The sequence below is a fragment of the Pristis pectinata genome, chromosome 3, assembly GCF_009764475.1.
Source record: "Pristis pectinata isolate sPriPec2 chromosome 3, sPriPec2.1.pri, whole genome shotgun sequence".
In the NCBI taxonomy this organism is placed as follows: Eukaryota; Metazoa; Chordata; class Chondrichthyes; order Rhinopristiformes; family Pristidae; genus Pristis; species Pristis pectinata.
Genome location: NC_067407.1, coordinates 106,459,002 through 106,485,618, shown reverse-complemented (window position 1 = coordinate 106,485,618; position 26,617 = coordinate 106,459,002). Strand labels below are relative to the sequence as shown.

At 39.0% G+C, this 26,617-nt stretch overlaps 1 protein-coding gene across 4 annotated transcripts; it reads left to right on the top strand.

Moving 5' to 3' along the window:
- Positions 1–1,057: 1,057 nt before the first annotated feature.
- Positions 1,058–4,569, top strand: hlx1 (H2.0-like homeo box 1 (Drosophila)). 4 transcript variants are annotated; one of them, XM_052012171.1, is made up of 4 exons: positions 1,058–1,908; positions 2,348–2,446; positions 3,109–3,296; positions 3,813–4,569. In XM_052012171.1, the coding sequence occupies exons 1-4, from the start codon at positions 1,449–1,451 to the stop codon at positions 4,134–4,136; spliced, it is 1,071 nt and encodes a 356-aa protein (XP_051868131.1). In that variant the 5' UTR covers positions 1,058–1,448; the 3' UTR covers positions 4,137–4,569. The 4 variants fall into 4 exon arrangements, with proteins under 4 accessions (XP_051868131.1, XP_051868132.1, XP_051868130.1 ...); XM_052012172.1 differs by having other exon boundaries at positions 1,059–1,908; positions 3,112–3,296; XM_052012170.1 differs by having other exon boundaries at positions 1,059–1,908; positions 2,348–2,512; positions 3,112–3,296.
- Positions 4,570–26,617: the final 22,048 nt, after the last annotated feature.

Below are 26,617 nucleotides of genomic sequence, written 5' to 3'. Positions count from 1 at the left end.
TCTATTTTAAGAAAATCTAACAGGCATATCCGCTCATTTACTTCGCGTTTAAGCACATCAAAACAGGATGGCTATCAACGATGTGAACTTAATAGAGCTCGACATTTCCTCCACTCTGAAGACTGGTCCAGGGAAAAATAGTCTTTATATATTTGCAGTTTAAACAAATACTTAAGAATGTACTGAGGACACATAAAACAAGCTGCTTTCCATTGTTACAGAATCCCATGAAAATAACTCATTTGTAATTGGTATTGTCATTAAACCAATTGAAGGGGGTTAAGGTTAGCCATCCAGGGCAATTGCGTACTTTTCTATAATACACTATTGTTATAACGTCAATTGCAGGAGGTTAAGGTTAAATGTAAATCAGCTGCATTGTGAGTAAGGTTAGGAGGAGGCGTTGGCGGACTCAGACTGAAGCTGTATTTGAAATAGAGTAGACACCTATATATGCTCTTACAGCATTGAAAAGCCATTATTAGAAAGCGGACATCTCCACATACTTAATTATTTTCAAACTTTAACATGTGATATTTCGGGTGGATGTGTAGTTTGTCCTTACACACTATTTTTATATATTATATACTTATGTACGTATATAATATAATAGTATATATAAAATATAATTTTTGAACAGTGTTTTCGTTTTCCCACTCGAGAAAACCGTATTGGGATAAGGCATCAATGACACTAAGTGTTCTCTCTAACCACCTCCCCCCCCAAGTGATTTCGTTAATTTATTTTAAAACGTAATGTTTTTTTTGAAATCACACTGCGTATCATTCGATACAGTTAAAGCTATAAAAGTCCAAACAAAAAGAACACGTTAACATGTATTATTATTTATTATTATTATATTGAAATCAAAGTTTCTGAATCATTGAACATAGAGTTTTCGAGCTGTTGGCTTGTCCCTTGATTCGTCAAGTACAGAGAAGTTTACAAGTTTTATATGGCCTTGCGCAAAAAGAACACGAGTGTAATATTAAAAGAAAGAACCAGCAATGTTCAGGAAAATTTGCAGTATTCACCTCACAACTTTTAATCATAGGGAACTGCTACCAAATCTGATTACTGACGTGACTTTCATTGTTGCAATTGAGTGAGTCAAAATACTTTAAATTAATTCTGCTTCCAGTGAATTACAGTTTTAAAGCCTGACAGACGTCTTCAGTTACAGCTGCAGTGCAGTAGGCGGAGTCAGTAGTTCTAAGGGTCTCAGTGCTATTGGATGTGCTGGGAGCACAAGCAGCCAATCACAGTTGAACAGTGGCAACTTCTTCCCAAGCCTACTTGAACTCCTTGCCAAATGTGCAGATGAGTTTTAGGAAAGTTTCGAGTTCGCAAAGTCAAGTTCCCCCCTCCCCCAAAAGAAGACTATTTTAGATCGTATCTTTCGCGTTTACATTGTAGTTGTTAAAAACAAACCGAGGGAGGATTGCACAATGTACACCGCAGGACTAGCTCCATATTACGCCAGTAATTTCAGCCTCTGGTCCGCCTACTGTTCGAATGGCTTGTTGGATTCGGTGAAGAAGCCTTCCTTTTGTATCGCGGACATTCTGCATCTGAGCGACACCGAGAACATGCCGGCTGCTCTGCCAGGATCATCGACCATCGTGGCTCACATGAGCGGACACCACGGCATGCAAACTTCGGGCTCCCCTCTGCGCCCCACGCCCGTAGCCCCGGAGCATATGGGCGGCTTCGCTCAGAGACCTTCTCCGGCCTCCTCCTACCACCGAGCCCCGGCCATCTGTACTTCTTCTTCGCCCCGGATCCAGCTGGCAGCCGGCTCGGTGCAGCAGCTTCCCGCGCCCTCCAGCAAGGACCTTAAGTTCGGCATTGACCGCATCCTGTCCGCCGATACAGACTTTAAAATCAAAGAGTGCAGCACTTTACGAGGTAAGTCAGGCTAGAAACAAACAGGCTCTGTTAGCATCAACAGCAACGTTGAATCAAAATGACACACTCGCCTTAACAATGTTAAATCTGCGACAATTGCTTGGGAAATTAATCTGGGATTGCTCACCGTGTTGGTTACACCATCACTTAGTCTCTGCTCGTATAATTAGTGCCTGTGCAATGGGGGTGGGTGGGGTGGATTGTATGGGGTATAACGTCCGAAGTGACAGGAGTCAGTCAACTACACTATGATAGTGCGCTCTGTCTTTGCCAGTGTCTCTGCATTACAAGTTCCGATTGATTTAATTGCTAAGTGTATGTTTCGGATGACGTGGCCAATAAACTAAGTTAAGCGACCCATTGTTTTAAGAATCAACAGAAGTGAATTTAAGACGGCAGCAGCTTATCCACAGACCCTGTTCCCCATTTACTATTGCAGATCTCACCTCTCTAATGGGTCCAAGTCGCCGGTCTGGACTCCACCTCTCCGTGCAGAGTTCCGCCAACCAGTTCTTTGCGTCGCTGGACCCTGGCCTTGGTGAGCCTCCCTCAGTTTTGAACTCCAGAAGCTCGAACCAGCAACATTATCAGGATTCTTTTCCAGGTTAATAGCTTAACTCGCCAATTTTCGCCACAGACTAACCAAAATATACATCAGCCGTTTTGGTTAAAATATTTCAATATTAGAATGCTTTTACATCCATATCTTCGGAAAATAACTAAGCAAATAACAAGGGAAATGTCACCACTCAAAATGTGAGGAATCACGAGCTTTCTAGCATCATATTTATGACCTGTTTATTAAATCTAATTTTGTTTTTTTAAAACAACAAGTTAATGAATCCAGATATTTAAATCCTGCATTGTAGACGGCAGTGTTTGACCAATACAATAATATATACAACTCATCTAAAGGTGATCTGAACTGATGAATTTGCTGAGTAAATAACGACAAGCAGAGCCAGACATGCGCCCAAAAACAGCGCTCTTTCAGTTTGCAGTGATGGAACTGTCCAACTGCACATTACAGTTCTCGAATCCCGAAAATAGCCAAAGGGCATTGCTAGTTCCAATTATTGGCCATCGGTAAACTTTCAATAAATTAAGCATCGCATTATAATCTTTTTGTTGTTGTTGTTGGTGTAGAAATAGGGCAGAACTTGCAACATTAACTCTGATGCTACGGTTTATTTTAACTAGCAGGGCCTTACGCTGTTCTAACAAAAGACACAATGCCCCAGACGTACAAAAGGAAACGATCTTGGTCCAGAGCTGTATTCTCTAATCTGCAGAGAAAAGGACTCGAGAAAAGATTTGAGATTCAGAAATATGTGACTAAACCTGACCGGAAGCAGCTGGCGGCGATGCTGGGATTGACAGATGCACAGGTTAGTAGTTGTTGATTTAGTGCAATAAACCGACCGCAAAGAGTATCAAAACAAATAATAGATACTTTTATTAAAATTTGTTACTAAACCAATAGAAAATGGAATTGGAGGAGGGAGATTCAAAAATAGACAGTGGGAAAATCGCAGTCAGCACAGCACTTGGGTAGAGAATCCGATTTTTGCTGTTTACACATGGGTTGACGACCTCTAATGCACACCGTTGGATTATTAATAAAATGTGCTACTGTCCACATAAATAAAGGCGCAACGTAGCTCTCTCGAAACTGTTGAACAGTGAAACGCCGCTTCATGAGTTACAAAGCTCTTAGCACAGAGGAAGTAGTAACTTGTGCAAAAACCAGGGCAGCATTTTGTAACGCGGGTACACGCAAGAGCTTCTGAAGCTGAAATTAGTCTTGCGTCACGGGCCGAGCAGACAAAACAAAATATACTAAACTTTATTTTTAAGAAATGTTTTCTTTTCTAACTGGGTGATTTTGCTCTTCTTCTCACTAGGTGAAAGTATGGTTTCAAAATAGGCGGATGAAGTGGAGACACTCGAAGGAAGCTCAGGCACAGAAGGAGAAGGAGAAAGAGCAACTGGAGAAACCTGCCTCTCTGGAGGAAGAACAACGAGTGAGGGAGAACCAGAGCGACAGTGAGAAAAGTGACTCTGAATCTACTGACATTAATGAGAAAGACATCGAGGTGAACAACTCTGCAGATCACAAGACCACTGTCATCAGATCGGGTCTCGGTCCCTTAAGTACTGCCGCATCAAAGCAAAGCGCCTCACCTGTACAAAGTGCCCCAACATCTCCGTCGCAAATTTTACTATAAATGTGAACATTATTTTAACACCCCTCCCCAACGGGATTACCACGAGGTAAAGGACATTTCAGAAGAAAAGAGTAAGTTATATTATTGCGAAAGGAAGGCGAAAAGAGATCATACTCAACTTCCTACTTGTAAATTGCAAATATGTAAATATTGTTTGACACTTGAAATCGTATAGTCTTGTTTAAAAAATCTCATTTGAAAGTGAATGTTCTTGTATTATAAGTTTTAATGTTTTGATATTGATTTTCATTCGCTTACTGTATACCCAGCTGGATTTTTAGAAGCACAGAATTTATAAATACTCACCACCTCGTTTGAGCTATCACCATGTATTAACATTCAGAATAACAAGCATTTGCTTTTTCCAGGTCTGTTTACCCAGTGATGTCCAATATTTCCTTTCAATGCCAGCTGATTCAAAAGATTGCACTGATCGTAAATACATCTAATAAAATGGGTATACTGGTTTAAAGGACGCTTCGTTGTACTTGTTGGCCTTTTGCCATCTTATGATCGACCGCAAATATACTTGTTACCTGAATGCGCGAAATTTATTATGAAAGGTTTTCTAATATATGGTCGTACTTCGGAATTCCTCGGGATAATCTTTGCCGTTCCTTACGGATCACACCTACCATGTTAAAAAAGATAATTTAGGTTTACAGCACGTAAATTAGCTGTAGATAAAATTTAAGTTACTAATGTTTTGATTATTTTGATAGCTAACCTTTCTCCTTGTACTAGAACAATCTACTTGCAAGCTACTTGCTTAAGATTCGTTTCTTTCGGCATACAAACAGTAAAGGTGGTAAAGTTTGCCTTGGGATTTCTATATTAACTTCTATATAAAAAATATAGAACAATATCCACGCTAGTAGACATTGAATTAGCCCCGTTTAAAAAAAATCTCCACTTCATTTTCATTGGTGTACTTTACCGTGATAATTACATACTGGCACTCTTAAAACGATTGGGCTTTTTTCCCCTCTAATTTAACAAGCATTTCCTTTTTTAAAAAAAAGATCTGAGGGCGCCTTATCTTTAACCCCATCTATGACAGGCTTGTCACCAGAGTGCTGTTTATTTAACTGGCCCGTGCCATACGACTGTGTGGTTCTGGAGACTGGGTGCAGCACGGCTCGATGTGTTTCAAAGGGTCTGATCTCTGCACTGAGCCTCTGGATCCTTCACCTCGCCACACTCGTAAAGTACACCAGCAGCACGGTGATTGTTCACTGTGTTATATTTCAAGTCGAACCCGTGCAGCTGCAGTGTTTTCAAGCTGAGTCGTGGGGAATGGAAAAAGTTCACAGAAATTACATCGATTCTAAAAGATTTATTTGAGCAGATCATTATGACATGTAATGAAGTGTATTATAGAACTCTTCTTCCTCTAGGCCCTCTGCAGACTACGGTATACTAGTTCAGATAAATCCGATAGTTAAACTTTATTTAATGTTATTAACCATTTCCCACCCGACTGCTTCACAAAGAATAAAACAAGTTTAACGAGATTAATGGGGTTAAAGCACAAGTTGGGAGCAATGATACCCATAAAATACTAATTTATGACTTAATTATTCGAATATATTTTGGTACATAATCCGGAATATGAAAACTTTTGGAAAGTCAGTTTTCACTAAATGTGAAAGTAACTAGTTGGTATTTTTGGAACGCTGCCAATGTAAGTCACCGAGATTCATTTGACGTATCGTTGACAGAAGACAGCTAAATTTGAAACCGTGAAAGTAAATCACTAAATTCCAGTTTCTCCACCTATTTGGCCTTTCGCAATTTCCCAAATTAAATTTGCAGAAGGGATACCGGTGCCTCTCCCAAGCCTAGTTTCTAACAGTCTGATAATAATATATCCTGAATCCACTTGCGACCTTTCTGGTTCTTGGCCCACATGACTGCTACTGAGATCTGTCAACATCAGCGAAATGCTAAGAGTACGATTTATGATATTTTTCAAGAGTGAGACAGGACACAAACTTATTTAAATAGGATCGTGTTCATTTTAATAAGGAGAGTTTTTGCGAAGTATGTTACACAGGTCGAGTGAGTCATACTCCAGATGACTGACACTAGGCACGAATGTTTATTAAAAATACTCTAACCTTAATAGACTGACCCGGTGAGGATGTAGATTATAAGAAGTAGAGTAATGATCTTTCGGTCATAGCTTAGCAGTGGTAACTGTTTACTCTCTGCAATGAACTTTGAGTCATTAGAACGTGCAAAATTATTTATCTTTATTATTTGAAACTGGTTGTAGAACAGACTAGTTAACTGTCATTTTACACGAACAGAATTATAAAGCATTTAGCTGTTTTTCAAATGTGCATTGCTTTCAACAGAAATAATATAAATATTAAACGCAAATAGAAACAGAGCATAATTAGAACATGTGTGCGACTTCCAATTCGCTGCCCCAGCGTTAATACTGTGCTCTCAGAACCACTTTAACGGGTAACGCATTCAAACTGTTTCTGCCAGTTTTTATGCTTTCTTTAATTCCCTGTCCAATTGGTACATAGAAACGATAAACAGAGCTCAAAGGGACAACGAAAGCAACAAAAATATTCTTCCATACATTTGTTGTGACTGCAACAAGCATGTATTTATTGCTTTGGTAAAGCTGCTCGATTTGTCCAAATTTGTTAATGTTATTCAATTTGATCTGAAGAGGTATTACTGACCGTATTTCTCTTTTGTTGTGTTTCTGGATTCAAGATACGGTAACATCACCTCACACGCAGCTTCCTTTTTGCTACAGAAGCTGTAATAGATGTTTATAAACTGAGGAAAATAATAGTTCCCCCCTCCTCACCCCCACTCTACTTGCTTGTCCTTCCCAGTGAATCCTCTGCTCTCCCCCCAAAAAAAACTTTAGTCAGGAGCTCCACGTCAATCAGACACGCAGGATAACACTGTAGTTAGACAGTGAGCTATCAGACCGTTACCTGAAGGGTGACACGTCTTCATACAAGGCATTAGGATAAAAAAATAGTTTTGCACCTGGGAGCTGTGATATCTAGTATACGGAAATAAAAGGAACAAGGGTAAATCAATTCAGTAACAGAAGAAATTCTTTCCACTGCCCCTGTTAAACCCCCTTGGACTGGCTGGCGTCCACCAAGACAGATTGTTACATCTGTAATGTCAACTTTTGCTTCTCTCAGTAAATAAACGACCTTATTATTGCTGTACCACGCTCATCAGAGCTAATGACCGTTTATACTAAACCTTTATTCATTTTTTAAAATAAACACCAGTTTATTAATATCAAATAATTCCACAGCAAATGTTTTGCCAAGGCAACTCGGTTACCAGGATTTTGCTTATTAACTTAAGTATGAGTGGCTGTGAGGGGGGGAAAGATCCATTTGAAACCGACCTTCAAACTAAGTCCAGTATTTCGCGATTTTTATGGAATATGGTGCATACAACTGGGGCCTTCCAGGGAATGGAGAGAACCAAAGGATAGGTCTGCATGTAACCATTTCTATAAAACTAGCACAATAGAACACGCAGTGTGTCGGACCGGGTCTGAAAAAGGTTCCTCATAAAAGCACATTCCAGTTGATGTAACGACGGCAACTGCGTGTTCGTCAAACATTTAATTATTTTTGTTTGCATAATATTCTGCCAAGCCATATAATGAGTTGTCTTTGCCATTTTAAAATCCCCCTTTATCATTGTTGATAGATAATTATTTTAAAATACCTTACGAGATGAAGCATGGAATAGATAATTTCATATTTCCTTACCCCTCCTAGACACGGTATTGAAAGGGTAAAAAGAACTGAAGCCCACTTCTGAAGAATTACGGTCTAGTAACACTTTTAAAAATACTATGCTTTAACTAAAATATTCTACAGTAAATATCAACATTAAAAGCTCAATGTGGAATTCTGCTGCATTTCGAACATTCATCATCTTCCAGTCTATTAGCACGGGGGTCAGGAATGGGGGCAGCCGTACATGGCCACAAGAATTAATTTATTTGGAGGATGAGAAACACGGCAGAACAGCTGTTAGTTGAAAATGTGTGCATCTAAAAGGAAACATTGCTAGTGTAGAACGATATCCAAGCAGCGATTTTCGATGCTTTAATTAAAATGCACAAACCAATAAGGTGTAAGGATATATTATGCATGGGAACTGTGAATAAGATAACTCCATCACTTAAATAATTTATTGTAAACTAATGGATATTATTATTACTTGATGGACTGATATCGTTTTTAAGGCAGCTGGGACATTTTGACCTTTTGGTGGCACCGACATAGATCACAACATAACAGAGTGCCTGGCAGTGTTCTGGAATGATGCGTAGGTATTCAGATCGAGCCATAAACATGCAATTACCTTGCTGAGCTTCCCTTGGCATCGTGCTATAAACAAATCTTCATTGTTGGAGAAAGGTTCTTGTTTGATTGATGTATCGTCCGCCCTCGCATCGGACACAAACAAACTACGGCCATCAGGTCCAGAAGAAAGTGGACTCTTCCTTAAACATATCCAACCACTAGGTGCAAAAGAGCTGGGAAATTTCACAAGCTGGTGGCTGGCAATCATCCTAATGAGCTCCATTAAGCTGATTATTGATCTCCAGGTCTTTCCGTGAGGTCCATTTTAAGGGGGCGGGAGGCTCTCATGTGGGGATGACAGTGAGTCCAACCACCTGGCTAGTCCGAATATACATCGTTGACTCAAGTCTGCTAATTAGGATTTTATGGGTCAAATGGTGGCAAATAGACGAAGATTTTAGCTTTTCTTTTAAAGAAATAGGAACAGCAGTTAAGAAAACAGCATTTATTTGTTATGGGTGGAATAGGAAAGAATTAATAGTATTTAATTTTAATCGGATACTCCAGTAGGAATAGCTTCTGTATAAATGCATATTGGCCGTTAAAATGTAATCACTATGAATTAAAAACGATTTCATAAAGGACAGGCAAATTTGGATATATACTCAGTGCTTGGAAATATTGAAATAGAATTAACGTTACAGCCAACATGTACACAATTTCCTCTCTATCTTCATTGTAATGCAAAAAGTTAAGGCTATTGGGCTTCGCTTTCTCCACCTTGGAAAATTGTTATCACCGCAGGCCTCTGGTTCGGCGTGTATTCGAGTTTGAAAATTAAAAAATGCAGATGCTGGAAATCTAAAATAAAAACAGAAAAGCGCTGGAAATACTCAGGAGGTCAGGCCGTATCTGTGGGAAGAGAAACAGAGTTAGCGTTTCAGGTCGACCCTGAAGGAGAGTCTTCGACCTGAAACGTTAAATGTATATTGGAGTCTGCCTGATAAGGAGATAAAGGTAAATTTGCCAAAATATTAAATTGGTGTCATCATGGAAACTGTAATGCTGCGCCGCTGGAGTTGTGAGTAGGCAATATTAAAAAAGGTGTTGTGCCTGTGAGTCTGGAGTTAAAAAGCTGTACAAGACGTTATATTTCTGATAGGTGTTCCAGCTTCACCTATTGCTTCTCTGAAATATACCGCTTTCTGAGAAATTGCAGCTATCTTGGTATTTCGCACTTTAATTATCTACGACGGTGTCTGAACATATTCTGGCATTGATATATTTTTACATTACTTTTCTTTGATTTTCCCAAAATACTACTGTAGTCAGCATCAACAAACGCAATCTTGTGATCTTGTGATCAATATGGATTTATGACACGCGTATTTCCGTAATTTCCCTCTCACGTCTTAAAAGCTTCAGGCAACATTTAATTTCAGCCGAATTCTCTTTCATCTCGTAAAACAACAATACGTTGATTTGGGTAAATTAACAATGCGTGCATTTATTAGCTTAAATGTATTAATATGCAGAAGCCCCAATTTTCTGAGCCCAAAAGAAGTTCGCCATAGCTGAAAATCTCCAAATAAGACTGGGTTGTTGGAAAAGCACAGCGGGCCAGGCAGTGTCGGGAGGAGACAGGTAGTTCTGTGTGGGGCTACTATGCCCAAATGAAGATTTGCAACAGTTTACTTCCGAAAAACAAAAAGAAGTTAACATGGCTAACGTATGCTGCCAATACACATCATATTTAAGTGTTCATAAGCATTTTACTTTATTGTTTTAAAATAATATTTTAAAAGAGCATATGCCACAAAGTGGGAAAATGAACAATGTAATCTGGAATTTAAATCGTCTGGTGCACAGTGTCAATAATGAATCTATTTAATTCTAAAGCATAACTATCTGTGCTAGCTCTGCTTTACATCCTATCTACATTTGCTTTAAAACAGGTTCATAGTTTATTTACACAGATTTTACGGTCTCTTTTGCTGCCTTAATCACTGCTGTAAAGTTTTCCCGCAGATATAATAATAAAAAGGTGGTTTATTTAGTTTAGATCGTTTCTGTAATCAATGTAAGTTCTTTGTTATCAAACAGTGCATTTACTACTAAATTTTATTGCCTGTCTTGTGGATTAACTAAGAGACATTAGTGCACCATAAATGGAATGACTTTTGATTCCTAGCAGCCGGGAAGATATACTTGGATTCATGAAATACAGCCATCCATTACACTGCTGATATCTGGAGCCAGAATATATACACAGACTATAAATTTCACTAGCTCTGCTGTACAGTACTTAAAGGCATTACATCTCAACTGCTAACATTCTTTATATAAACGGCTAAAAGGATTAAATTAGAATGCCAATGAAAGAAGACGTTGAGCTAGAGAGGTTCGTGCTGTAATTCATCAGATGGATATGACTCTGATATTCAACAAATGGGTTCTGTAAAGAGCCATGACCCGACAAGGTGACATCGTTATACTGTCCAAATGATGCATAGGTTCTATAACGAACGCTCAGTTCATCGAATGCTTCCTCGGGCATGACAGCAGCTCGATGGAGAATGTTTTGGCTGATGGAAACTTTCTTATGATAAATAACTTTTTCCTCTCAAGGAGTATTTCACAACAAAGTAAACTAATGTCCAGCCATAATGAATTCGGGAATTGTGGGGAAAAACACCCCATGCCTTTAACATAACTAATACTGAGCAGTTTTCAAAATTTAAGTTCAACAAAGCCACTCAACAGTTAAAACAATTAAAATAACAAGGTAAAGTGCGAATTTATACTTGTAATTAAAAGCGTGCTTTCAGGCCCGGCTAAAATTTAATGCAAACAAGCACATTGCTGAAATAGTTTTATAAATACTCCTATTTACACACTTATTCACCATTGATAATGGATAGAGAGTTTCTGCTTGGTATTTTCCATTACCGAAATTAAAGGGATGGGATGGGCCTAAAATAACCGCAATCTTCATTTACAAACCGCGGGTTTGGGAATCCTTGAAAAGCCATCTGGGTGGATCATAATTCAAGCACAGACTGTATTTATTCTGATCCTTTAACTTCTGGCAGTATTGCCTGCAGGGAATCAGTTAGCCATTTAATAGTAGCTTAAAAAGCAGAGAGCACACTTCATATCAGTTTAGTGATTGCAGTACAATAAAATAAGGATTGTAAGTTATAGCATGCTTGCTTTTACTTATATCGTTTCAAAAGCCGGTTTCACTTTGAATATTTTTTCAACTGCTCATATGAACTTTCCGAATTTTGAGAAAGATGTACGAAACCACAAAATTCTATTGGACACGAAAACCTAATGAAAATGAAATTCACATTTAATGTGCGGGAAGCCGAATGCATTTGGCTGTTGTATATCGTGGTAAAATTAACATGTGACTAAAATGACAATACATCTAATCCCCTCCGTCATTTATACCAACCGCATGAAAACGCGCTGTTGAATAAATAATTATATCTGTCACTTTACATTCTCCGTTTGTAAATTGATTTGATAATATCTGTGGCTACCGACAAATTGCTACATTTGACAACATCAACATTCATTGAATTAACGTCATTAAGAAGTTGAGAAATCAAATAATGAGATGCTTTTATAAACCAATAATTTTCACTCGTACAGTTATGTGCGAAATTAATCACCATAGTGATCTATCTGTCACGTGTTAGATTCTGTTAAACGGATTGTAATTATTATCGAAGGTTGTGACTATTACTCTAGGTACACAATAAGGACTGTGTCGGATGTCTTAATGCTTACCACTTTCGTATAATACCCACATTTCGATTTTAATAAAAGCTTTCAGCACAACAGTGTACAGTGAGCATCTTCTGCCCCCGCAACCTCCCCTGATTTGGGGAAAGCGCACATACAATATCCAAATACGTATTTTAGATGGAGACTAATGGTTTAATATAATTTAAAGGTACATTAATCTCTGCGTTTCGGATCTAGGGACAAATTAGCCCATTTGCCCTATTTGATAGGACAAATTGCAAAGTTAGTTTCAGCCAGTAAATCATCTGTTGCTGAAATAAGCTGATGATACAGAGGACAATATGGAATTTAACTTATTAGGGACAGAAAGAAGTCTGTTAAATCAATCAGTGTTTGTCAGCCACGTCATTTTATTTTTTAGCAAAGAGACCATAAAACATCTCCCCGACTCTTGTTTTTAATGGATGGGGAAGGAAATGAATGCAACTGTTTGGTGTCACCCCGTTACAGGAGGAACGTGGCTTTTGATGTGTACGTACGTGTTGGGTGTTGGTAGTGGTGGTCGGGATGGGGGAACAGAGAACGGTGGGTGGGCGGAGAGAATGGGGTGCAGAATTCACCGAGACATCTCCCAACTTCCAGGCGAAATGATTATTTAAAGGCTCTAGATATGTTATTTCAATCGATCCAAATTACAGGACGTAAATTAAAATATGATTTATTCGACATTAAGACTGAAGCCATAAAAGGCTGTCCGATCCAGGCTGTGGGAAAATAATATATTTGATTGAGGTTCCCCCGAAGACTGGTAGGTTTTCCCTCTTCTGTCGTGAACAGTATGGTCTTTCCTGCTTTCCGGAAAGAGGGGGATCCTCTCGAGAAATGCAGCTTTCCGCTTTGTAGCTGCAGCTTGAATTTCACTTTACAATCTTCTAATAGTCGGCGGTTAAATTTGCGGCCAGTTAGACCATTAAGTAAACAGATCGGCATCATTGAGATTATGGCAACTTCTTCTTAATGTTTTAAATAGCCATTTATTACATCTTCCCAAAGTAACTTTTCGTTTGGGCTGTTTTTACTCCTACTTCCTAACTACAACGAAAACAAACATTATACAACTGATCACGTTAGGGGTCATTCAACATTTGTACAAGAATGTTGACAGTCCTCGGTCTCCCAGAGGGGGAAAACGGGGAAAATTATATATTTTTAAAATATGTACGTTGTCCTAAATTGGTGTCTACTGCTAAACGTTCATGGACTGAATTTACCGCTTTCTGTTTTCGCTAATTTCAGAAATATATCAGCCTTGTCGAACGGCCGACCATGTATCATTAATAGCCTTGATGTTAAAGGCATAACTTGTTCTTAAATTGTAGAATGATTTCGCTGGGCAGCCATGATATTTAAACTGTGGGCTCTTTTCCACACTGAAGTTGACTATAACCGAAATTTCCCCTTGCAACCCTTACATGGCGGGAAAAATAGACCCCTCTTAATTCTGTAGCGCCCCCACCGTTTAACGGGACTGCAAACGACCCAGCAAGCGAGAACAGAACAAGTGTTACAATATTGCATGCCGGGAAGATGCTGTTTTTGGTGCCAAGTTTTCATTACTTCCATTGATTTATTTATTACAAGTATTTTGTAAAAGTATAATCCCGCCAAGAATTTAATTTACCTTGACTATTGAACTGATAGCCCGATAACCAACAGGCGGACGTAGAATGGGGCGAAGGTTATTTATTTTACAATTATTCGCCATGGATCAAAGAATAATTCCACTTCCCTCGTTTAATCATAACTACCTTGTATTCATTTATTTCGTGTTCCTGCCTACGTGCAGGACGTCTATTATATATTTCACATCGGGAGTCTAGACTCCTATTTCCCAGCTTTTTGTAATGCACCAGCCATTCAGTCACATTTACCTTCCTGAAATCATTTTACATGCATATTTTAATCGCCATTAAACCAGGAGAATGGTATATAAAATAGTCTATCTGATATGCCCAGACGCTGAAATGAAACAGAGCTCCCGTCTCAGAAGTATTCCCAGAGGATAGATAAGTATTCTTAGTATGAATTGTCATTGTAATGAATGATTGTTGTTCATTTCTGAGCATGGTCACAACGAAAGTCATTATCAGGTGATATATACCTGTAATTGTAAAATGGATTATGTTATTTTAGGGGTTTTTTTTCCAGAGTAATTTGTGACTAGGAGGCTGGTTGCTATTTTATTGGAATTGGAATTGGTTTATTATTGTCACATGTACCGAGGTACAGTGAAAAAAACTTGTCTTGCTAAAAGTTATTTCATATCCCCTTTAGAAATTTGAAAAAAATACAGAAGTGGGTGAAGTTTTTGACTGCGAATTCCTTGTAAACTTAAATGAACATTTTTCGTAAACTAATATAATCCCCTCTAGTGTTTAGCTTTACATACAAAATTGAACATAGAGTTAATTAAATTAGAAAAGCTCCGTCTTCGGTGTGTTGACAGGCATAATTTAGACAGATGCCAGCTTCCCCTAGTTTTGTAAATTATCCCACCAATCGCCCGCACCCCACATCCCTCGATGCCTTTGCATGCTCTGAAGAAATCGTGGTTTAACTTTGTGTGAAACAGAAAAGGCGTATTTTTTAACAGAAAAAAATGGAGGCGAATATGCCGTTTAGGTAGATTTATAATAGGTATGCTGTTCCTAACCTCCATATAAACACATGTCACAGGTAAACACACAATTGTATATGCAGCAGTATTAGTAACATTTTCCAGTGGAAGACTTAATTTGTTTCTTAAGTGATGCAAATTGAATTGGTCTGTTTTTTTGTTTGATACTGACGCATTAAATCTGGCTTTCTGTTTTTATTTTAAATTGTAGAAATGCTACTACAAAACTCATTCTGAAAACTGCTTGTAGAGACATATATTCCTCATTTTGAATGGAACATCTTGAAGCAACTCATTTTTTCGAGATATTATTGAAGCAACAGAACAGTGATGAACTTTCCATCCTGCTAAAGACACATTTACGTTTACCTGGACGTTGATTCAGTCCTTTCGAAGTTCAAGTGGATTAGATTTTCGGGACTTATAAGTGTAAAATTACTCAGTTTCATAGATATGGTAGCCACTACCTGCTGGAAAGGAACTAATTGGAAACTGTGCGGGTTGTCTTCATATTTCTCTGTTGTGTGATTTTCAACTGTCAGTCCTAAATCATCGGTGATTCTGATAATATAATTACCTTACCAGCTACTCTAGAGCAACGTTTATAAGTTTTGTCATGTACAATTATAATCTGACGAAGAATTACATGAAAAAGGTAGAACTAAATGGTTAGCTGACTCTTTGTGACTACTGTATTCTTCTCATTTTCTGACAGTAGTCAGGTTGATGACAGTCACATTTTTTTAAACAGACCTGAGTTTAAAGCAAATGAGAACCGATAAATCGACGGTAAACCCTGTCATGAAATAACGCTTGCGATGTAAAAACAGATGAGCATGTTCGAAAACTGTTCGAGTAAAACTACGCAACTCAGATTCTTTGCACTGTTAAATTAATTACAAAGTAATCGAAATTAAACTATAGAGGGACGCCTTGTTCTCACTGACAATCCCCACATGGAACTAAATGTATACAAAGGTTTTTCACAGGATCAGATTCATATTCTCTTATATAATCTGATATGTCGTTACTATGGGAGGTGGATACATCCGATATTTAAAAAAAATTCCCAGAGTATAAAAAGGAGCAATGCGAATTCCATCCCATTCACGGCGAAGGGTGCCTTCCTGTTATCGGCGAATGCTTTCACGGGCATGGTTTTGGGGGATGTGTGTCAAAGCATCTCGCTGCATCGATTGCGAGAAACAACACAGCCGGGCACGTGACTGGTATGAAGCTCAACGATCTGTACATTAAGATCCGCAGAAGCACATGTCAAGATTTTTAAAGCAAAAGACAGATCATATCTCAGCGTGCCGAAGAATGCTGTAGAAAATGCTTCATTCAATAAACCGAGAAGGTTTTTGAAAAACAAATGTTACAATACAGTCGGAATATTGTGTGACCTTATACCCTGGCATGGTTATAACGAGAACGATGTGTGGCGTTTATGATCTGATGACAGACTGGAAAGTGCTTGTGCTCTGAGTGGAATGAAAGTGTTAAATTTCACCATTAGTCGCAAGTTACATAATATTCAGCTAATAGTAGTTGAGGTTTGCAAGTTAAGATGCAAGTTGCCGTTCTCTTATTCCGTTAAATAACATCAATGTAATTCAAAATGTAAGGGTAGAACTTTGGACTGAAGTTCATTGCAATTTGTTGTTATATTTACTTGCAAATTGAACGGGAGATAAACCAGACAGAGATTAAGAATGAGATGGCCAGTCTAATGGCAGAATAAAATACGTAGTCTTGCAGGACTATTAAAGCAAATCTGATAATGTTGTCCTACGTAGAATTCGATTGAAAACAAAGTTCATACTTTCCGATTGAAATTAAGAAATTTTGATGAGGGATGATTTCTTTTCTAATTGCCTGGTCCACAGTTTGTCCAGTTTGGTGATAAAAACAACTCGTTGTTTATAACGCCCTTATCGCAGCAAACTATATCTCGATCATCACAAAGGCGTGATCAACAAACAATAAAACTTTTAAGAGAGACGGTCGAAAGCTTAGTCTAAGAAGGTCTTAAATGAAGTGAAGAAGCGCGGAAATAATTTCTGGGGCATTATAGATAATTTGGTTGTAACTCTTGCTGTCACGTCTAATATTTTGAGCTAACTTTAGTCACAAAAATCATTTCAAGGTTATTTTTAACAATTCGATTTTGTGCGTTGATTTTGAACTATATACATCATCTTCTATGCGACTCTTTGGCAACTGGGGTACATTAGGACCACCTGAAGAAATTTTAATCTTGCTTATGCCCTGTCACACCTACATAGGCCAAAGTTTTACAGCAATTGGTATACTCAGACTTAATGAATAACTTCTGGAAATATTAATTATATATTCTGATACTGATCAGAGAAAAATTAATTTCTGATCATTATTTGATTGGATAAAAGATTCTGGGTTGCGGAATGCCAATTTGGAAAACACAAGCCGCCAGGTTTATACTCATCCAGGTCATTGGAATCCAAGATATAAAACTTCTGTTTGCCCGATAAAGAGCATACAACATTTCCCCTTAATAAGTAAACCTACTTGCTAAAATTCACAGAGCTTAATTGCAGGTTGGCAATGTCATGGATTAAGCATTTTGTGAGACGCCAATCAAGATTAATGTTCCAAGAACATAGTTTATTGGTACAGTATTTGATGTTTGGTTAGGGCCAAAGTGAAGAACTTTAGTCATGAGTGACAGGCCTACCCTTTTAGGCTCCATTATTGAGTCAGCCTAATGGCACAAGTAACTGTAAACATATATCATCTCCTTAATTAGAGCCTAAATGAACACAATAAGCTTGGAATGGTGGTTCTACCAAATGGAGATGCAAAACTTTAGCAGCAGCTGCTTACCACTCTGCAAATCAATTATCATGCCCTGGATATACGAACAAGGGTGTTCTCAGTGGCAACACAAATGACATTTCAGCCAGGGAGTGTAATTCATACCATAATTGTTATCAGGCTTGTATTTGTAATTTAAACACTCCCATTTTGTAGCACTTAAAGAGGGCTCCTGTGCATATGTCAGAGATGGGGCTCATAATATTTAAAATTGACTCCTGATTACTTAACTCATTACAGAAACTATTGTTAATTGGCATAAGGAAAGACAGATCAGGAAGCTGATAGATCATAGTTGATAGGTTTGCGGAGGATGGAGACGTTTCATTTCATGGGACACTGGCACTAATAAAATTACAAAGGATTAATGTCATGGTAACAAGCCTTTTGGCCCAATCATTCATGATGGCATATATGCTCCATTCAAGCCTCTTTTTGTCTTTCCATATCTTAATCTATTAATACAACTTTTCCTTCTCCACCATAAACTTTTCTGGCCTCCCCTTAAATCCATCTATTTTATTCCCTGTGGTAATGATGTCCACAATCTCACCACTCTTTGGGTAAAGAAGATTCTTCTGAATTCCCCATTGTGTTGTTACAAAGAATGGCCCCTTCTTGTGTTCTTCTATAAAAGTGGAAATATTTCAAGCTTTGAAATCACTTCAAATTTTAAAGACCTTCATCAAGTCACTCCTCAGCCTTCTTTCCTTGGGACATTCAGTCTGTTTATTCTTTCCTGACATGTGTGCCCTGACATTTCTGGTATCATCCCACTAAATCTTCTCTGCCCTCTCTGCTGAATACTGTATATCTTTGTTGTTCTCTTTTACTACCTTAATACTTATACATCCAAGCAAAACCTAAACTGTACAAACATCAACTAATCATTCTTGAGTATACTGTTGGTGGTCGCCCTCCAGCTGCCCAACCTACTTCCTACTCTGTGCCTTTCAGCAGCTTCAGCTGAACTAGTGGAAGGTTGTTCACTTGTAGAAGGGAGGTGTCACCTCCAGACATCCCAGAACCTTTTACAGATACAGATCAGGAATTGCAAGGCCACTCTTTGAGCTTCGATGAAAACAACAAAGACGGGACACCTTTGTGAGGGCCAGGCTGCTGTGTGCTGGAGGTGGTCACTTTCCAAAGTCCTGCTGGAGCGTGAGATAAGGCACATCATGCTGGTAATGGATTTGGGAAAACTCTCAGGCATCTGATGCAATTGCTTGTTGTAGTGGCAATTTATATTTAACGTTTAACTATTGAATGGTTCCCTTATATGATGAGATGGTCTCTGACCTCACAATCTACCTTGTTGTGACCTTATTGTCTACCTGCACTGCACTTTCTCTGTAGCTGTGACACTTTACTCTGTACTGTTATTGTTTTTACCTGTACTACCTCAATGCATTCTGTACTAACTCAATGTAACTGCACTATGTGATGAATTGACCTGTACAAACATTATGCAAGACAAGTTTTTCACTGTACTTCCATACAAGTGACAATAATAAACCAATACCAATACCAATATTTCCATGGCTGGTCATTGTTGACTGTGGCCCTCAGAGGATTTGTTAAAGCAGATGTGAGTGAGACAGGAATGAACAAGTCCACAATTAGCAAGGCAGGAGGCTGTGGGTGCGGAAAGGGGAGAGGTTGGGATAGTAATTGGAGCAGGTATTGAGCAATGGCTGGCAGAGTCCATAGTTTTAATGGAGGTTTTCAAGAATCACTTGCTCCTTTTACGACAATCTTGAAGCCGTTCCTCTGTTGGTGTAGAGGTAATGCTTTGGGCATTGACCTTCCTAGTCACCTCTGTCCAAGTCTGCTGGATGGTTGCCTTGGGGATTTTCTTATAGGGGCTGTGGAATGGTATCTCATTACCTTCCCCTGCTACTCATCAGCTTAAGAAGAATTCTGTTCACATGACAATACCCTCTTTAAATAGACCTCCAGAACTGACATTTTCTGGAGATTTTCTCTGGGGGATGAGGCAAGGGTTCTCTATGTTTAATTGGTCAATCATATTAAAATGAAGCCTGTGAATTAAAGTTGCCCTGGTATCCTACTGAGAAGGTCTTGGTGGCTTGTAGTTTAGCCACACCCATTTCCCTCCTGAGTCCTACCCTGAGTCAGAGCGAAGGCTTTAGCCATGGAGTGGTTTCACAGTCCTCCTAAATCTGGGCTACAATGAAGCAGCACTACGCTTCTAATTTAGTATTTGCTGTTCATATTTCAGTAATGATATAATTTTGAGTAAAAAGAAGATTCAGGAATATAAATTATTGGAACTTATTATTAAGACAAATGGCAGTTGAAAGAGAAGTTTTCAAACTTTAATGTGAACTGAACCTTCTGCAAATATGAACACGTCCCTGCATTCCTCCAACCTAACGTCCAAAACAGGTGTCAGGTCTTCAAAGTGAGACACCGTTATCATTGAAGAAATGTGTGCTGATAGTTTACAACAGAATGAAAGCCTTGAAATCTGATGATGCTGGAGTATTTTCTGGGATCCCATCTTAAGATCCTCAGATATCTGACTGAAAATCTTTGCTTTTGAGAACATTCCACTTCTTGCTATTTAGTTGGTGTCTAAAAACGTAGGGCTGGAGTGTGCCTGACAACAGCCAGATACTAGGGTGATCATAATTTTTTCCCCAAAAATGATTGACTTGGCTCAAAGGTCATGAATTTGCAGATGCTTCAAAGCAATTGTGAAAAGTTGACATCACATTATTGCTGGTCGGCTCAAGTGGTGCCAACATTTTCAAGGCATTTCATATACAGCACAGAACCAGGGCTTTCATGCCAACCAAGGTGCCTTCCCAAGTTAGTCCCATTTTCCTGCATTCCTATCCACGAAGCTTCCAAATGTCATTTAAATGTTGTAATTGTACTTACCTCTATCACTTCCTCTGGCAACTTGTTCCACATACCACCCTCAGTGGAAAAACGTTACCCCTTATGTCCCCTTTAAATCTTTCCTCTCTTACCTTTAACCTATGCCCTCTAGTTATAGACTCCCCTCCCTATGAAAAAGACAGTGACCACCCACCTTGTCTATGTCCCTTGTGATTTTATAAACCTCTATAAGGCCACACCTCAGGTTCCTTCCCTCCAGCAAAAATAATCACAGCCTACTTAACCTTTCCTTATAACTCAAGCCCTCCAATCCCGGTAACGTCCTTGTGAATCTTTTCTGCAGCCTCTCTAGCTTAATCACATCCTTCCGATAGTATGGTGACCAGAACTGCAAATGATATTCCAGGCGCAGTCTCATCAATACCCTATACAACTGTAATGTGATGTCCCAGCTCTTGCACTCAGTGCCCTGTCTGGTGAAGGTAAGCATGCCCAATGCTTTCTTTATTACCCTGTCTACCCATGTTGCCAGAGGGAACAATGTACTTGTAACCCTTAGGTCTCTGTTCTACCACACTCTCCAGGGCCCTACCATTTACTGTATAAGCCCTTCCTGGTTTAAATTCCCAGAATGCTTCACTTGGCACTTGTCTGAGTTAAATTCCATCGCCATTCCTTTGCCCACTTTCTCAGTTGATCTAGATCCTGTTGTAACCTTAGACAACCTTCTTCACTGTTTGCTATAATTTTGGTGTCATCCACAAATGTGCTAATCGCACCACCTACATTCTCATCCAAGTCGTTAATGTAAATGAGAAACAGCAGTGGACCCAGCACTGATCCCTGCGGCACACCACTGGTTGCAGGCCTACAATCTGAAAAGCAACCCTCCACTACCACCCTCTGACTCATTCCACCAAGCCAATTTTGTATCTGACTGGCTAGCTCACCCTAGATCCCATGTGATCTTATCTTCCAGACCAGTCTACCATGCAGAACCTTGTCAAAACCTTGCTAAAGTCACGTAGAAAATGGCTACCGCCCTGCCCTCATCAATCCTCAAGGTCACTTCTTCAGAAAGCTCCATTACATTTGTGAGACACGTTTTCCCACACAGAAAGACATGCTGACTATTCTGAATCAGTCCTTGCCTTTCCAATTGCAGATAGATTCTGTCTCAGAATCCCCTCCCTCATTGACACTTCAGTCACTTGCCCAGCCTCATTTCCCAAGAAGAGGTCAAGTGTTGCCTACTCTCTAGTTGGGCCTCTTACATATTGCTTGATACACTTTCCTAGCCTCAGTTCATAAATTCTACCCCATCGAATACCTGAGCATTGTGGCAGCCCATGGGTTTCCTCCGGGTGCTCCAGTTTCTTCCCACATTCCAAAGACGTATGGATTAGGAAGTTGTGGGCATGCTATGTTGGTGCTGGAAGCGTGGTGACACTTGCGGGCTGCCCCCAGAGCACTCTTCGCAAAAGATGCATTTTCGATGTACATGTGGCTAATAAAGATATCTTATCTTAAGATCTTATTAGGGAGGTTAAAATCACCTGCTATTACAGCCCTATTATTCCTACAGCTAACTGCAGTCTCCTTACATATTTGGTGAAGCGTATTGTCACTGAATTCACTGAATTATCCTGTCAGAATATAATGCTTTTGATAATGTTTGTCAATGAGGTGGTGGCTATTTTGGGAAAATGACACCCAAACACCCTTCTGCTTCTGGACCCCTATGTTCGATATTCTGCTTGGTATCACTTTCCCATCAGGCATTCCATAGTATTGGAGCTGGTAAATCTGACAGCTGTTCCCTGGACCCAACCAGAAGGTGGGTTTCCATTAATGCAGGAATGAACTGAAATCAGGTTGCATATATTTCTAAGTGTAGACAACAATGTCAGGATTGGATATTTGTCATCTGCCGGACTTTTATAAAAAATCTGTAAATTACAGGAGTTTAACTAATTACAAACTAGCTGTTGTTCCTCTTTAGGTTGTACTCGCTTTTGTAAATTCTCCTGTGGACAAACATCTGAGCTTTGAAATGTACTGTGGGATTAAGCCCATTTCTTTTAGATTTATATTCACAATTTTATACAAGTGGAATTTTGGAACACTCTTCAAGCTGATGTTTCCCTTCCAAATCCCTATAGTTTTCTGTTAAAATTCAGTTTGTCTTCTCGTTGAATTATTTCCTTCAGTTTTGCTCCATATTCTATTGCAATCTCCAGTTTTTGGCATTTTAATTTGTATTTTCCAGTGCAGAATATTGCTTAACAGATGTCTATTTTTAATTATGACCACAAATGTTACACTGTTGCTTGATGTCATGTGCCAGAAAGAGGGATTTATACAAGAAGATTGGTGAAAAAGCCAGAGGTAGGAAGTCATTGTCCTGCTGCTATTTTATCTGTTATTTTAGCAAGATATATATCACTCTGTGGATAGTATTTTGAGTTTTAACAATTTCACTGTTTTGAAAGTGATAAATTGCAGTTCAGTAAATGTTATTTTGTGAGCTTAGTACATACACTCTATGTTGACTGATATAGGTCTTTATATGTGGAATTAGGACATGAAGAATAAAGAAATATAGCTAAAAGCTAAATCTAAACTTGCTTATCCAAATACTATATTTTGACATCCAGATGCACTCAATCAATATTGTTGCAGCCCAATAATTTCTCTTCCTTTCCATAATATGATGCCCCTTGATGTGGCATGGTTTCACAAATAAATGGTCAGTGTTGGCATTTTTTACTTGGAAGAAAATGAATGGCACCAACAAGGAATGTGTTAGCCTCACCTGACATTCCACTTTCCACAGCTACTGTTTAGTTCCTTTTTAGACCAAACATACTTGTCAGATTTAGATCTCTTTAAGGTACAGTTACCAATTATGTTTCTCTTACTGCTGATACTGGCTAATTTAATTTGGGTCTGGCAAGAATCCAAGCTGGTGGATATAAGTATCAGGTAGAGTGCAATGGTAATCCCTACATCTGAGTTCTGGAAGTATTTAAGGTGGAGGTAGATAGATTTTTGAAAGATCGGGGAATTGAAGTCAGTGGGGAACTGGCGCAGAAGAAGAGTTGAGGCCAGCGTAGATCAGCATTGATCATATTGAATAGCAGAGTAGGCTTGAGGGAGAGTTGAGCTACTCCTGCTCTTATTGTCTTGTCTTTCTGTGTTCTTGTGAGTCCATTAGTTCAGCAGCTGTGGCCTGAGCAGGTGGATTTCTTTATCTGCAATGAGAATAGAACAGGACTATGTCATAGTGGGAGCATGTCAGAGGGACATGTTCATACCATCTGCATTTTGTTAGCCAAGGAGTGTGGGGTGAATGGTAATTGAGAAAATCTTCTTCAGTGATCTCCACTCTTCCATTGACCTCTGTCTCATTGCAGCTGATTCCGTGATTATAAATATCTTCTCAGCCTAGCAAAGCCTATTGGCACTGTAGGGCCCTATGTAGGACAAGATGGTGAATGAGCAGCAGTTGCTGCTTACTCTATCTGGTCCTACAGGATTGAGCTAGTGTGTTAGTGAACATATTGCATTGTGTCCATGTGATATGTCTACTGTGGTCAAATAGCTGGAAGTTTGTGCAAGAAGTGATGTATGGAGCAGCGAATGAGTGAATTTGTACAATGTTCAGTATATGAGATTGATACTGTTTATATTGACCTCGACTATAGTTTTCAGGTTATTACACATCCTTCTGCATTAGAGTAGCTTCTAGGGCATCACCTTTGCTTTCACCTTTCTTGCAGATTCCCTTCCATTACTGCTTCATTTCTACATTGAATAGCATCCAGCACCCCTCTTCCCCTCTCCCCCCACCACCACTCCTACTTCCAGTATGCAGGACCTCGATTTAGGTCTCTTTGACAATGTCTAGGTCAGTATCTGAGAAGTACCAAAGCTGGTCTAAGATCTATCTCACTGTGTTTCTATTTAATTGTCTTGAAGCTGTACAATGACTATGAACAGGTGGCTGCAGTCAGTGATCACTTCCCCATTTCTGCAGATTTGCCAGATTTCGGAAATTACTCTCCTATATTGTGCCCTGATGCATTGCAGGAAATGCATGAAAAAATTTCTGTGTGGACAGCAGTGGATAATCTGCCCCAGGTCCTCTCCCATTGTCACTGGGGCATATGGCTTCCAGCATGAATGAACTTTTGGACCCAGGAATAAAGAGAGTTTGGCGAGTGGGAGAAACAGTGAGCAAGAGATTCAGGGGAAAGTTAGAGAACAGATAAAGTAAATAATTTGTGGGATGGGGGGAGAGACAGATTGGAGGGAAAGATTAGGAAGACAGAGGGAGAGAGAGAGAGAGAGAGAGATAGAGAGTCTTCAAGGGACAGGGAAAAATTAGGGTAGAAAGATACTAAGGTTATAGGGAAAGAGAGACTGAGGCATATAGGGAGAAACTTCTAGGAACAGAAAGTAAGTCAAAGGGCATTTGGAACAAAGAGTGGCTCAATGACAGAAGCAGTGAGTCGATGGAGGTCATTATGCCTGGGGGGCAGGTTTATGTCCATGTCTGTTATCTTCTGATCAGTCAATAATCTCTAACCTGCTTGACTCCTGTTGTGTGCAAACTTGATTTTATATATTGTTAGTGTCTTTATTCCTGAAATGAAAATGCAATGCCAATAAAATTATTTTTGTAGAGCTCTAAATGTTATAGACTTTGTTCCTTTTGTTCTGCAAAAATATTGACATTGAGCACAGGACTCTTGCCAAATTGGCACTGACTGCTCTGACACTGTTAACATTTTAGCCTGTTTGAGAAGATCATTCCTGATTTTTTTTAAAGATTGCTGTCAAGTAAACAGATTTTATGCCTCCAAAAAAAATCTTCATAACTTATCCAAATACTTAAGAAATAAACAATAATAACAAGAAATTATGGTGCCGGGAATCTGCAGGGGCAGATATGTCGGTGTCATGCCCATTGGTGGCCTTAAGCACTGATTGTGTCAGTTCTTGCAGGATCAGTAAGTGGGAAACTTAGTTGACCCACATTTAAAAGGACTTCATCAGATCATGACTTTGCTATTTAACTTTGGACCCTTTCACTTCCAGGGCGTATGCACTAAGATGGTAGGATCATGAGCACATCCATATGTCTTCCTACCCTTTCCCTTAATATTTTATCCCTGATCTGCACTCTCTGGGATGGTGGGTCAGTCTGAGCAGTACAACTTTTAAGAAGCAGAGGCTTTTAGATAAGATAAAGCCTTTAACTGAAAAAGCTAATCACAAGTATGAAATTTCAGGATTTTAATTCTTGAAGTTTGAAACTTAAGAACAAAATAATGGGCACTGTTTTTTCCCAAGGGTCCAGATCTCTGATTAAAGCCTTGAACTGCTGTGACTGCTGGGAACAAAGCAACTGGTAGGAGCATAAATTCAGCTGAGTGATTCCCAAGAGGCAAATTAGAGTAATGCAAGAGTAATAGGATTAAAATGTTTATCTTATTGCATTTTCATTCTCAGAGAAGAAACTTGTGGCAATAACATGATGGCAGACATTTATCCAGATGCTTTATTAAAAAAACAGGAAAAGCAATACACACCATGTAAATGAAAAATAACATTACACACCAGAAAAATGATGACTGATCCTTTTTGTAGAGGCTTGTGACATGTGAATTGACAACTCTTACATATGAATGCAGTTTTGATTATCTGATATGAACATCAGTAAACATAAACCACAAGCAATAACACTCCTGCACCACTGTTGAGAATATGACAAAACCAACAACATATAAAATGGATCAGTGGGACAACTACGTTTTGTGTTGAGAGGGATTAATTTCTGTCTTGGAACTTGTGATGTCTTCATGAATGCACTGAAACACAGCTAGCAGATATCCAAAGAGGAAAAAGTTCATTGACATAACAGCACATTTACAATTTACATGCTGAGTCTCTAAACTGTAGGTAAACCAAATGTCTGTGAAACTTAAAATGTTGAGAAGAAG

Bases quoted from the DNA above. Each gene is read 5' to 3' on its own strand.
- hlx1 (XM_052012168.1), top strand. From the start codon at position 1,449: ATGTACACCGCAGGACTAGCTCCATATTACGCCAGTAATTTCAGCCTC. The intron at 1,909-2,347 runs GTAAGTCAGGCT...TTACTATTGCAG, and splicing joins AGAGTGCAGCACTTTACGAG to ATCTCACCTCTCTAATGGGT. The intron at 3,297-3,812 runs GTTAGTAGTTGT...TCTTCTCACTAG, and splicing joins TGGGATTGACAGATGCACAG to GTGAAAGTATGGTTTCAAAA.